General features: G+C 38.5%; 2 protein-coding genes across 8 annotated transcripts; both read right to left on the bottom strand.

The window, feature by feature from the left end:
• Positions 1–272: 272 nt before the first annotated feature.
• LOC129760341 (uncharacterized) lies at positions 273–1,496 on the bottom strand. The gene has a single exon (XM_055757978.1). It carries the CDS (start codon positions 1,494–1,496, stop codon positions 273–275), a length of 1,224 nt encoding a protein of 407 aa, XP_055613953.1.
• A 179-nt stretch (positions 1,497–1,675) lies between these two features.
• Positions 1,676–14,040, bottom strand: LOC129760344 (yemanuclein). Of its 7 annotated transcripts, none has more exons than XM_055757986.1 (6): positions 13,320–14,040; positions 3,923–6,481; positions 3,704–3,836; positions 3,435–3,598; positions 2,489–2,793; positions 2,147–2,284 (listed from the first exon to the last, which is right to left on the bottom strand). In XM_055757986.1, the coding sequence occupies exons 1-4, from the start codon at positions 13,605–13,607 to the stop codon at positions 3,555–3,557; spliced, it is 3,024 nt and encodes a 1,007-aa protein (XP_055613961.1). In that variant the 5' UTR covers positions 13,608–14,040; the 3' UTR covers positions 2,147–2,284; positions 2,489–2,793; positions 3,435–3,554. The 7 variants fall into 7 exon arrangements, with proteins under 7 accessions (XP_055613958.1, XP_055613957.1, XP_055613956.1 ...); XM_055757987.1 differs by having other exon boundaries at positions 3,435–3,595; positions 13,320–14,039; XM_055757983.1 differs by lacking the exons at positions 2,489–2,793; positions 3,435–3,598 and having other exon boundaries at positions 1,676–2,284; positions 13,320–13,666; positions 13,795–14,039.
• Between the last annotated feature and the right edge of the window lie 8 nt (positions 14,041–14,048).

Below are 14,048 nucleotides of genomic sequence, written 5' to 3'. Positions count from 1 at the left end.
GATAACGTTACAAAACTGCAAAACAAAATATCTCTACCAGTTGCTGCCTTCCGAGTGTTGGAGTCACGTCACGATACCAAGTGTCATGTGATTTTATTGTGTTCTCGACCATGGGCTTTTAACGTTTGGGCAAAAGTGAGCACAGGTAGATGGGACTTTGTTAAATTAAGGGGTCCATACATCATTTTTTTTTTTTTTATTCAACAAAGGTTTTATTAGGCCTATTACTTAATTCAAAGTTCTTCTGGCCGATGGTCAATATACAAAATAGTCTATTTTTTAAATCTAATGTTGGGTTTTTTAGGAATGGGGAAGGGGAAGGGGATAGGTTTATTTTGGAACTTTCTATTATGCGAGACCGTGGCTGTAGGACACTGGAGCGCATAAGTAAAGATGGGGGTTTCATTATTTTTGCTCTGATCACTGTTAACTTCCATTTCTGGATTGGAGGATGAGCAGCTTATAGGTTGAGGATCATTTCGTTTTTTAGGTGGTGAGTCCGTTTGCACATTTGTGCTAGGTTTTTCGGTCGGTGCTGATAAATTCGGTTTTTGGTAGCTTCGTTTGGTGTTCGGGTTAGGTTGATGCTGCTGCTGTTGTACTTCGCTCGGGTTGGTGCTTGAAGACTTCGGTTTTTGATGACTATGAGGTGTGTGCGGTTGCAATTTGGCTACGCTAGCGTAGCTGGTGTTGTAAATGCTAGTGGTGGATGTTAGATTTTTCCTAGCTTCGGTTAGGGAGATATTCAGGTCGATGGCGAGTTTAAGTGAAGCGGCTTCGTTTTTCCAGATTTTGCAGCTTCGATCAACTGGACTGTGGTTTTCTTGGCAGTTCAAGCAAAACGGGTCATTGCGACACGTTGTACTTTCGTGTTTTCCGGAGCATTTGATGCAAGCTATTTGGTTCGTGCATTTGGTCTTCGGATGACCATATTCCAGACATTTTCGACAAAGCAGGGGTAGTGGATAATAAACTCGGGTTCTCAATCTTAAAAGACCGAAGTCTATAAACTCGGGTATCACGGTGCTGTTAACGGTTAAAATAAAAGTAGACGTTCCAACGATTCCGTTTGATGTTTTTTTGGTGATCCGCTGCACTTTTATAATCTTTTGGGGTATAAGTTCTGCGAGTAGCTCTTCGTTCGTCATTTCACCGACCTCATGACATTGAACCACAAACTTTCGAGTGTTTAAATTCGGATGGCGACCGATTTCTATTTTTGTTCCATCGATTAAACTTTTTAATAGTTCGAGATTTTTAACTTGTTCTTTGTTCCGCACTTTCAACACATACCACTGATTCTTGCTATCATAGTATCCACTTTCAATTTTACCGACATGTTTTTCTATTGACTTGCCGATTGTAAAAGGGTTCTTGGGAAGACTTTGACCACCTGCTCCTCGAAGGAACAGATAATGTAAGCGACCGGACAGGTTATTTCGGTCCATCCAAACAGGAAGCTTCCTGTCTGGATGATCGCCGGGAGACGGGCTCATGGCCACGCACTTGTCGATTTACCGCACCAAAATTCTACACTTGCCCTTTGTCACGAGAGAAGAAAAATCAACCGAACTCGATCAAGGCTGAGAGGAAACTGACCATACATCATGCTAAGCTCGACAACAGTGGGTGGAGTCAACACAAGGTAAGTGATATTAAACTAACACTAACAAAATTTTAAAAATTATAATTTTTTATTTATACCATAAGTTTATTTTTAAGAATTTCCAATTTATGTCTAATCATCCTATCCATCCACGTATAAACACGTAAAGTTATATTATCCACTTCAAATCGACAGTTTTTTTTTTTGCTTTATTGAATGTTAATTTTACCTCCGACTCGTCATTTATATGAAAAAAGAATATTTAACCGTTTAACTTTTTTCCTATAAATTAAATTTGAAATTCCAACCAAACTTTCCAAATAGCTTTCGTTTTGATAAAGTTAAGAAAATCAATCACTCAAATGTATTCATTGGTTGTTACAACGGTTGATTTGTTTCGACAAATCTGGCACAGTTCAACCTACCAGCCAATAGACACAGTTGTCCTACAAAGGATGCTTAAACTACCTACAAACAACAATAAATTATCGAACAACATCTTGGATGTACATTTGTGTTTTGGGTATGTGAAACGTGGACCAGCTCATTTGACTGCTTGTGTTCAATTTGGATTCACATTTTTCATCCTCACCGCTGCCGGATTTATCAATTTTATTTTGGATGCCGAGTTCGGCTTACTTTCACCGAAATTTCCATTGGGAATCGGATTCGCGATTTCTGAAAAATAAGGGAAATAAATATTAAAATGAAGCCCTGACACAGGAAGAGATTTTGGATTATTTAAATTTAAGGCCAGGAAAAAAGATTAGATTGAAAAATTTCTTTCAAAGCAGTTTTTTGTGCAAATTAAAACAACATCAAGCAGTGCAGAAATAATGCTACCAGACCATAAATAATTTCAACTTAAAAAAGCGGTTTTACCTTTCAGACAAACATAACAAAACAGAAATCATATAAAATAACTGTAGAACTAGATAGGATCAGGAGCGCATCTTAAACACAAACGTTGGCAGCTTTGAGTGCACCACAGTCTTGTTGTGGAACTAAGGACATTTTTAGGATTTTATCCGTGGCATTCCCAATAAAGTTTATCATTATTTTTCATATGCTAATGTTCGAATTTGGTTGCTAGTGCGAGCTTCGTTTCCGTGCAGTATCGTAGGTATAATTTGCAAACAGATAGTCGGATTCAAAGCTGTCGCAGTCGATCAACCCGGACGATGAACCTGGCAATACAGAAATGATCGGATATAGAGAAGTTAAATTGGTGCAAATTTAGGGTAATATTAATGATTTAACATTGATTTAGAAACATGATGAGATAGATATTAATTTATGAAACTTGTAAAAACAAAAATAATAAAAACACTTATGACGTATTGCTGGTAAAGTGTCTAAAATAAAACCTTTAAAAATAACGAGAATAGATACCTACATCCATTTCCAAAACTGCATTTTATATTAAATTTTATTTTCTTTTTCTTTAACAAGCAATAAATATTTGTTTGGGAACTCGACAAAATTAATTTTGGTTTTGGTATAAAATCTTCAAATATCCTCTAAGTAAACCATTTTGAAAATTCTCAAAAAGTTGGACAAAAACAAAAAATCTAAATTTCGCTTAGTCGTTCAAAGTCTATCACCTTACTTTTTTTCAATGTAAGTGTTGTTCGATTAATGAATGTTCCAATAGAACGATCGATAAATAAAATAGATGCGTAAAATTGAATTTCTACAGGAAAAACATTACAGCAGGTAAAAACATTAACGTAAAGCGATCTTATTTATTCGTTAAAAAGGCCACATACAAATAACTGCAGTAGAGTAACATCCAAATAGCAATATGTTAAATAATGATTGACTCTACCCGACTTAAATCAACCGGCAATGCCGCCGGGATTGATTGTTTTGTTTTGGTGGTTACGTTGTTGGTGGCAGTGTTGTTCATCGGTATGCAGCTGTCACGATTTGATGCTACCTGTATGTTCTATGACCTTGGGAGAAACTGTGCCAGCTGTGAGATTTGAACTGCTAGAACACAAACAACGATGGTAGCACATATAAAAGTGGATCATATAGTGTTTAACCGAAATGGTTATACAATTAAATTCAACAAACGGATTTGTCACTACTTACTATGGTGAGACTGTTGCTGATGTTGATTAGCATTCGTAGGGTGAGGTTGATTTTTGGATGGAGCCGAGCTGTGCGTAGCTTTGTGTCCATCATTAGAACTTCCAGTTTTGGTTACCGTGCTTATTTGAACGGCCTGTTCAGGAATTTGATTGTATTTATCAGAAATATTTTCATTTAGTATACTCGATAAAGCAAAAACAGTATTGAGAAAAAAAATACCTGGAGCTCCTGAAGTTCCTTCATTATGCGCATCACATCCAATTCACCGGGAGCCGATTGCATTCGAGGTAATGAGCTAGGGCCTGAATTGGATGTTTTCATATTCGGCATCAGATTCATCGCCATGGTTGGCAGCGCGAATCCACCGACCGGGGCCGAAACTGATCCCGAAGCTTTCGCGTACTTTGCCGCCTTGTCTAGATTATTGTTCTGATTAAATGCTACCGGAGTGATATTGCTTGCCATTGATCCTTTGTTGCTCCCCTTTGTTATGCTATTGATTTTTTTGTACTTATCCTTGTTGATGGTTGGAAGAGCTAAATTGAGTGGATCTACTTTTTTGCCATCCCACACGTTGTACTCTCCGACGATTTCTATACTGCTGTCACTGTCGTCGTCTAAACTACGCCGATCCTTTCGCTGACTAGGACTATTCCCATGAATAGTAGAGGTGCTCGGAGTTGTGTGAGCCATCGGTGGTTGATCCATGTAGCATGATGGCCTGCGCGAAGACGAAGCAGAGGAAGCTGACGAGAGAGCCGGTGAGCTTATTCGAAGATCCTTAGGCATATTGGTTAGGTTACCAGATGAGGAGTGATGGCCGGGAGGATCTCCTTTATCGAGGTTGATTACGTGTGTTTGGATGAGATCTTCATCGAAACCGCGGTTATGGGGCTGCGATTGAGGTCTCGGCGGTTGATAAGGACTGGAATGTGCGGAACTTTTGCTGGGAGGTGAACTGATAATATTGATGATACTATGATCTGAGGTTTTCTTGGCACTGCTTGGCGAAGTGCTTATAGGTGGTATGGTAAGAGATGCAGCCGGAGATGGAGATGATTGTGGAAGTTTTACAATTTTCTTTTCATCGAGTTTTGATGCATTTGAGGTTTTGGTCACAGGTGTTAATACTGATTCCGCTTTATTACTTGCACTTGAAGTTGGGGTAGCAGAACTCACCGGTACTGGATTCGTAGCTAGGGAAGCTTTTTTCAAATCCTTAGCTATTTGCTTCACGACTGGTTTCTTCCGTCGATCAAGTTCCCTTTGAAGATCTTCAAATTTTATCCATCCGCTTGGCCATAGGGGAACTACATTTTTTTTCAAGTAGGTATTAATAAAATCTTCTTCCGTTTCTTTTCTTGGTCGAAGAATATGGAATGATTGTTTTCGTATCGTAGCAATATCAAATAGAAGATTTCGAATTTGATCGTTCCAAGGAAATTTCTTTTTAGGTGACTTTATTTCAGCTTTATCTCCATTTTCTACTCCTGCTACCGACATGGCTATGCGCAATTCGGACACCTTCAATTTCTCCTGTTCATAGTTGGTAATAATCTTCGGCATCACCTCAGTAACGGCATCTTCGAGCTTACCCAATGCTTTCTTGACCTTATTATCTTCTTTCCTAATGCGTATTTTCTTAATCTTGATCATCAAAGTTTGGCGACTAACTTTTAATTGATCCTCCAAATGTTTATAGATGGCATTCCTAGCGCTTCCTCCGCAAATTCTTGAGCTGACATCAATTTGCAACAATAAGTCTGCCACAGAATTATCAAAGAAATTAACTTTGCCTTTAGCATTTTTAGGCACCTCTCTGAGGCTTCTCAAATCTTGCAGCAAATGGTCTGGTAGATTATCTGGAAGATTGATTTCATTCTTTTTCGATGCTTCGCTTCCAATGGCTTGGCCATCCTTCTCATTTTCCGATGCACTTTCACTGTCAGAATCATCTGAACTGCTTCCACTGGAATCGCTATCGCTACCATCGCTCCCATCTTCATCTTCACTGCCATCTTCGTCACGATCTTCATCGTCACCTGATTCAGAGCTCGAAACAGACCCACTGCTTCGACCTTTCTTTTCTTGCGTCATCTTCCGGAAGCTATCGCGTTTTGCTTTCAACATATCCTTGACAGTTGTCGTTTTTACTACCTTGATTTCTTTTCCTCCAGCAATTTCTTTTTTCTTCTTTCCTTCTTTCTGCGGTAAAGGCGGCCTTTCGTCACCGCTAGTTTTTTGCTTTTTGCCCAAGTGTCCGTTGAGCTTCTTCCGTTCAACTTTTCGGCTTTTTCCTGGCCCACTTTCTGCTCCACTAGTTGCACTCCCGAGCTCGTCTTTCCGCTTTGCCTTAGATGTACTTGGCGTTGTTTCTTCCGGTTCACTGCTTTCGCTTGAGCTTGACAATGGTCGTTTCTTTGGCTTCGGCATCCGCACCGCATCCTCTGGCCGTTCGAAGTTTGAGAGCGTTGTGAAAACTAGCTGACCCGAGTTTATATAGAAACCTCCGCATACTGTTTCCACTTCTTGAGGGATGAGCTCGTCATACGCCTCCGTGTTGTCGATAAACGAATCATCCTCGTCGTAGCCATAACCGCGATCGCAATAGTCCAACTGACTGGATCGCGCAAACTTCCCCGAGCTACTGTATGCCGTTCCAGCTCCATATTTTTTCTCAAGCTCCTTCGCTATTCTTGCGACATCGTCATCACCATCGGCAGCATCCGAGAGGAACCCATTAGCGGTGACCTTTTTGTCCACCTTGCGTTGCCGTTTCTAAGAGAAAGAGAGAGAAAAATCATATAGATTTCAACTGTAGGTACAAAATGCTAGGAATTACATAGGTACATAATTATCAAATTCTTGTATTGGAGACACATTATCCTTTGAATGTGGAATGGAATGGTGAATAATGGGCAACATGAGGCCCCATAGTGGTCATGCCGCCTTTTATTCACAACTCTTATCTCCTATGCCGGCTGGGATACGACTAACCTAAGCAGAGATTGGGTACCCAAACAAGGTGGATGCTTTGGTCGCATGCAGACTGAGAAGGGCCGCACGAGTCTGTTCCCCAGGTCAGGGGCAGCTCAAACAGCGTCTGTTTCACAGCGAGCGGCTGAAGCTAAGTCCAAGATGGCAGCTCCACCTTAGGCTAACAACCTACTGCTCCCGATGTGTTAAATTGTTACGGAATCCGAAAGAAATGACCGACCTGGAACTTTGGCGACGAACTTAGAATGTTTTAACCCTTGCCCAATAAGGCAAGCTGGCTCAACTTGCTAGAGAAGCTAGCCGCCTCAAGCTAGGAATTCTGGGACTGAGCGAAGACCGTTGGCCTAACGCTGGGGAACACAAGACACGATCCGGACAAGTCCTGCTTTACCCTGGCATACAAGGAGAACACGCCACTAGGGAACGAGGAGTTGATCTCCTGTTAAGCCCGCAGGCCCATGCGGCCCTCATTAGATGGGAACCGATACACGCAAGAATAATCGTAGCCAGATTTAGAACACGGGTTAGAAACCTGACGTTGCCGATTGGCAGGAGAAAGAGCAGTTTTACAGTCAACTGAACAGTGTGGTTGAGAAAATTCCTAAGGGTGACATTCAAATCCACTTAGGTTACTTCAACGCAACAATTGGCTCCGACAATCAGGACCTTGAGCGCATTATAGGGCGCCATGGTCTAGGACAGATGAGCAAAAACGGAGAGCTGTTTGTAGAATTTTGTGACACCAACAACATGGTGATCGGTGGATCGCTCTTCCCCCATCGACCAATTAACCACATCTGCATCAGTCGAAAATGGAGAAGAAGCCTTCTTGATGTCCGCAACAAAGGAAGCGCAGACATTGTATCTAACTATCACCTCGTCCTTGGCGAGATACGACTGAGAGTTGCGCATGTCCAACGGCGCGAGGAGGAAGTCGGGTGTCGATACGACGTCCGCCGGTTGGAGAACTCAGAGGTGAAAAGGGCATCAGTTGAAAAGCTTCAATCCCGAGCCTCGGAATTGCCGACAGACGGAACAGTCGAAGAACAGTGGTGTGGAATCAAGAATGCCTTTATCACGACGAGCCATGGTACTCTCGGTAAAGTTTGTGGAAGAAGAAGTGAATGGATGTCGGATGAAACCTGGAGGATGGTCGATGATCGGAGGCATGTACCTGGTCAGCCAAAGCAGGCTCCCGGTTACGATATGCGGAGCTGGAAAAGGCAGATAACGAGCTTGTAGACGAGACAAGAGAGCCTGGACAAACTCTCTAGTCAAAGAGGGCGAAAGAGCCGGCGCCAATGAGATATCCGAATACTTGGACAATGCTAGAATGCCGCTAAAATACCGAGCAGGTCAATTATTGACAGATTGAAAAGATCAGCTCAAACGATGGACTGAGCACTTCGCTGACATCTGGGATACTGCAACATTCCCGGCCGATTGAATGCAGGGTTTCCTCGTAAAGGTCCCGAAGAAAGGAGACCTGACAGAGTACGGTATCTAACGAGACATAACGTTGATCTGTACAACCCCCAAAGTACTCTACAAAGTGCAGGGTGGCCACAGAACCGGGAAAACCGGGAAAACCGGGAAAAAACCGGGAATTGAAAATCGAACCGGGAAAACCGGGAAAAAACCGGGAATTTAGATCCAAAACCGGGAAAATTGACAAAAGGAAACCGAAATTCAGCTTTGGTTCCAAGATCAGGAATTCAACAGAAAAACTCAAAATTCAGAATTATAATTTAAATTTCCAAGACAGAATTGAACAGTTCAAAAAATGTGTAATAATAATAAATTTGACTTTGTTGAGTTAAAAAGGAAAACATCTCTTATCAAACGCACTGTTTGAAAAAAATACCATCAAGGAGTTCAAATCAATTTTTTAAGTTGTGCTTTCAAAATTTACATTTTTCGCTAACTGGTCATAATTTATCCAAAAAACAAAAATTGAAATAAAATAGTTATATGAAATTTTAGTAACATTGTTCAGAATTTTCATGAGCTTTTACATGAGGGTGTGTTTATGTCGGTAGAAGACACTAAGTAAATTCTTTGAAAATGTTAACATTATTCTACATTGCATGGTACTTCACTTAAAATATCCATATTTGTGTTTCGAGTAAAGTATTTAAACAAAATATCAAAATATTGCGATAAAAATAATCTAATATTTTTCCCTTTTTACGGGGGTACAAGGCAAAACAAAATTCACGTTTTTTAGTTTGAAGAGGGTTTAAGAGCTGATTATGACTAATCTGAGGACGACATATCCAAATACGCAGTTCGGTTTTTTCCGCTAGCTCTAGTTTTTGAAATTCAAGGGTTAATTTTTGAAAACATTTTAGAACTTTTCTAAGGTGTTAAATTTAAAGAGGGTTGTCTGTTTATTAGTTATCAATGATTGATTTAGCTCAAAACTTAGTTAAACCCAATATCACTAGATTTGATAAAATCTGATAAATGATTCGAATTCAAGACGGTAAAATCAATTTTTAAACCAATGGCTTTGTTAATTGTAATCTGCATTTAATAACTCAGATTACAGTTGAAAAAAATAATGTACACTGTTAAGTTTCTTTGATATTCAAAACCTTAATTGTACACTTTTTAAATTGGTTTTTGCATAAATCCTTAGAGTTAGCCTTAGCTTAGCATGTGTTAGCAAAAACTTATAAGGTTATTCTCCCTGATACAGGGGTTGTTTCCAAAAAACTATTAGAAAATATGTTATAACTCAACCGGAGCAGTTATTTGTTCATAGTTTAATCCCAAGAAACTGACTCAAAAAAAAAATATGTTGAACAATTAACTGTAACTTTTTTCACTGAGATCAAATCCACATTTTTCTTTATAACAAAGCTAACCATCTACTGAATGAATTGTTTAATTTAGCAAAAAAAATAGATCTGTGTAAGTCATATATGAAATCACTTTTTTTTTTAATTATAATTTTATTTTTCAGTTATTTACAGAACTGAATCATCTTAAACAATTTTTTTTCAAGTTCGAGACCATATATGCAGTAGAGAATTTAGAATTTTTTCTTTAAAACATTTATGGCTGCTACCAAAATTACATTGTTCCTTTTTAAATTTGTTTCGAAATTTGCGATTTCAATTTTAAATCAGAATTATACCTTGAACTTAAAATTCGTGGGTTCTTAAGTTCGTTTTTTTTTAAATAGTATAGCTAGTTTGATTCGAGTTTTAATCAATTTAAATTGCAAAATTATAATTACAATTTTACTACGCTATGAAAATTCTAATTTTTATTGATTTACGATAATACATTTAGATATCATAATTTTAAATTCTTTATGCATTTTGTTTAAATATTAATTTCAAAACTGAAATTCCTTAATTTCAAATAAAAAAAAATTCAATAGGTACATCTGAATTGAATGAATGTTTTAACTTTTGTTCATCTCAAACTTTGATATGCTGTTCAATAATCCTTAAACTTGTTAAATCAAGATGATGCAACTCGTTGTCTATATTATTTTTTAAACCTTGAAAGTCAGAATTCAAAATAGAGAGCTTGATTTTCATGTTCTGCATTCAGAACTTAGAAACGATACAAAAACAATGTTTGTGAATGGTTTCTTATTAGTAATTTATTACAACAAGTTGCAAAAATTGATTTCTCTAACACGAGTTGTAAATTTCGTCGAGTGCTGAAAATGTCGAATCTTTTTACGATTGGCATACACAATTTATGCAAATTCTGGAAATTCCTTTGAAAATTAATTGATTGACTTACAAGAATCGTATCTCTACAAATAACCACATGTTAACGACCATGCAAAACTACAAATTTCTGATGATCAAGTAGATGGTGGACTGCAGGCAAAAAAAACAGTAGATATCGATAATTATCACTTTTCGATACAATTTTCAGTGTCTGATAGTTAACGGTGCTAAAATTCAATTGTATAAAAACAATTATAACAACGATTAATTTTTTTTTTGGTTTTTTGTTCAATTATTGGTATTTCAATATAAAAAATCTTTGCTAAATATCAAAGAAAATCTTTTTAAAACTTTGCTGAAAACAACAAGTTTTTCGGAAAACGGTAGGGTCAACATGAACAAAGATTATTCTTTTTTGGTCTTATCTGTTCATAATTACTCAGATAAATTTGGTTAATAATGAACGCTGTTAAGATTCTTGATACGTAACAATTTTTAGTGTTGGCAATACTTCTAGATGAATTTAAACACTGCGTCTAGATAGGAATAATGGTTTTTCAAAATTTACCCTTAATTAGTCATTGACAATTTTCAAATTCACAGCAACAGAAAATCATGTCCTACAATCTTATATTTACAGATTTTTAGAAACTGATGAACTTATGTATAACGGCTTATTTTCAAGATTTTGACCTCGGGAAACAACATTTTAACTGAATTTATAGAGTTACATGATTGATCGCCTTCAGAACAGTTTCGAATATTCTCAGAGACGTGGATTTCGTGAGCTGTAGTAACACACTTGGTATCTATAACTTATGAAAAAATGATAGAATGTCACATGACGAATGATTGAATGAAAAGTCCTGACACACCATTTTTAATTTTTTTTGTAAACATGATTTAAAAAAAATCCATAACGATTTTGTGTAGGATGTTTTTTTTTCAATTTTAAGAAAATATGATGAAAACTTAAAATAGAACCGAGTTCGTCTAAGTGTTAAATGATCTGAAAGTCGTGAAACAACCAAATCAATGAAATATGTTGATAATTCTGCTATATTTCGACGAAAATGGACAATAAAAGTCTGGACAACCTTGAATTTTTGACCGGGAAAACCGGGAAAAAACCGGGAATTTCAAAATGAAAATGTTGTGGCCACCCTGAAAGTGATCCTGAACATGATCCAGGAGAAAATCGACGCTACACTCCGACGGCAACAAGCTGGATTTTGATCCGAACGATCATGTGTGGACCACATCACAACGCTACGAATAATACTGGAACAAATCAACGAATACCAGGGACTCTCTTCTGCTGTTGTTCGTTGATTTCGAAAAAGCATTCGACCGACTTAACCATGAAAACATCTGGGCGGCTCTAAGGCGAAGAGGAGTACCAGAGAAACTAGTCCATCTCATCGAAGCACAATACGAGTCATTTTCGTGCAAGGTCTTGCACGACGGTGTCTTGTCCGAACCAATCCCGGTAACTGCTGGAGTGAGACAAGGATGTATCTTATCACCGCTACTCTTTCTCATCGCGATGGATGAGATCTTGACTGAGTCGATTGACTGCAGATCGAACCGAGGGTTGCCGTGGAATACTTCGACAATGGAGAGTTGACCTCTCAAAATCAATGTCGGAAAGACCAAGTCGATGGAGATCAACACAGGAAATTTCTTCAATTTCATGGTAGCTGGGCAACAAGTTGAGAAAGTGGAGTGCTTCCAGTATCTTGGTAGCCAGATAACGCCTGATGGTGGTACCAAGAAAGGCATCGAAACCCGGATCAGAAAAGCCCGATTTAAATTTGCAAATCTCCGCAACCTGACGCTCACGTTAGAGATCTCTACGAACGAAAATTCGAAACTTTAACTCAAGACTACAAGTATTTGTAAATCGCTGCCTGCGGAAACACCATCCGCGCTTGGTGGCCAGGCAATTGGATCTCAAATGAGGAAGTACATCGTCGGTGTCATCAAAGGGCGCTAGAAATCGAGATTTGGGAACGTAAGTGGAGATGAATTGGGCACACGTTGCGAAGAAATGAGTACGAGATTTGCAGAGAGGCGCTTGAATGGAATCCAGAAGGACTTCGAAAAAGAGGCAGACCCAGAAACTCGTGGCAGCGAAGCCTAGAAGCCGAAATACGAACTGTCGACGAGAGTATTTATTGAAGTTTACATTAATTTTTTTTGAAGTATCTATTTATCAGTAGCTCAATAGGTGAAATATTAGAAACATTATCTTAAAACAATCTGATATTTCATAATTGAGGCTAGTACTCTAAAATTGATTTTAAAAAAATATAATTTAAATATGTTTGCAATGTTATAAATAGGAAAAATATAATTTATTAGTAGGCACAACAGCGTGAAACTAGGTATTATCAAGGCTGATTATGTCTTCATTAATAAAACCTATAGACACTATAATTTCATATAGTCTGGCAAAGAGAATGACGGGAGCCAATCGAACTGTCATTCGCGGGAGCCAATCGAGCAAACTTTCTAAATATTGGAAAATCATGGTTGAAGTATTGTGATTCACTAACCTTTTTTGGCTTTTTGGAAACATTAACTAAAGTTTTTTAGCATAATTTCCACTAGTTTTACACCTATAGAATATACTATATTTTTCAAAAGCCATTTGCAGTTGAACTGACAAAAATAGCATGTAGTTTACGAATCTTATAAACTATTTTTTATTTTGCAACTGGAAAGAGTTATGAAGAGCTTGAACATTATCATAGAATGCTCGATTGGCTCCGCGCGAATGACAGTTCGATTGGCTCCCGTCATTCTCTTTGCCAGACTATATGAAATTATAGTGTCTATAATAAAACCTACCACCGTCTTACTTTACAACACAGAGTTACAATAAATATCAATGTTCCAATAATCCTTTCATTTTAACTCACCCGTTCTTCCCGCACCAATTTAGCGAAATTGAACTCCGGAAAACTATTTGCCGTAGGTTCGAACAGTTTCAGTTCTAATCGCACGGTTTTGCGTTCCTTGGCGGTGCCATTTTTTGTTGATGGTCCCGAACTGCCTGGTACTGGAGGCAATCCCGGCCCTACGCCACCAAAGGCACCGCCGAAAAAATTGTCCGAATTCGGGCCGAAAGGGCTACTCCCGCCCCCACCGAAAGGACTCTTCTTCACTACGTCCCCGATTGTGGTTAATGTGACTCGTTTCTTTTCCATGATGATAGTTTCCTACAACAATTCGAAACCGTAGAGCATCAATCGCGCACTGCTAAGTCCTTTTACAAAATTGAAGAACAGATTAAAATTTATTGTATGATCCCTTTTTTTTAGTTTTCGGTTTCTTTTTGTCCGAAGAAAAAAGAACAATCCTGCGGCTGCACCTGGAGCGGGGTAGCACTTTTACCTAAAGAAAAAATCACTGATCCGAACAGCATCCACTGGAACTTTAATCCGACCAATCGGTTGTCAACGGAATGGTGCTCCGCTTGAGCATTCCGTAGCCATCGAACAAGTTCGCAAAATCGACGAAATACTGAATTTTTTTTGAAAAATTTAACACTCGTAAATTTTAGATTTTCATTTGACGTGTGCGAAAGCAAAAGCATAGCAGCATAAAAATTGAACTCCGCCAAAGCGCGAGCATGATTTGCGGGGAGG

The sequence above is a fragment of the Uranotaenia lowii genome, unplaced genomic scaffold (assembly GCF_029784155.1).
Source record: "Uranotaenia lowii strain MFRU-FL unplaced genomic scaffold, ASM2978415v1 HiC_scaffold_58, whole genome shotgun sequence".
NCBI classification, from domain to species: Eukaryota; Metazoa; Arthropoda; class Insecta; order Diptera; family Culicidae; genus Uranotaenia; species Uranotaenia lowii.
The sequence above is the reverse complement of the archived record's forward strand: the minus strand, read 5'-3'. Positions and strand labels throughout refer to the sequence as shown.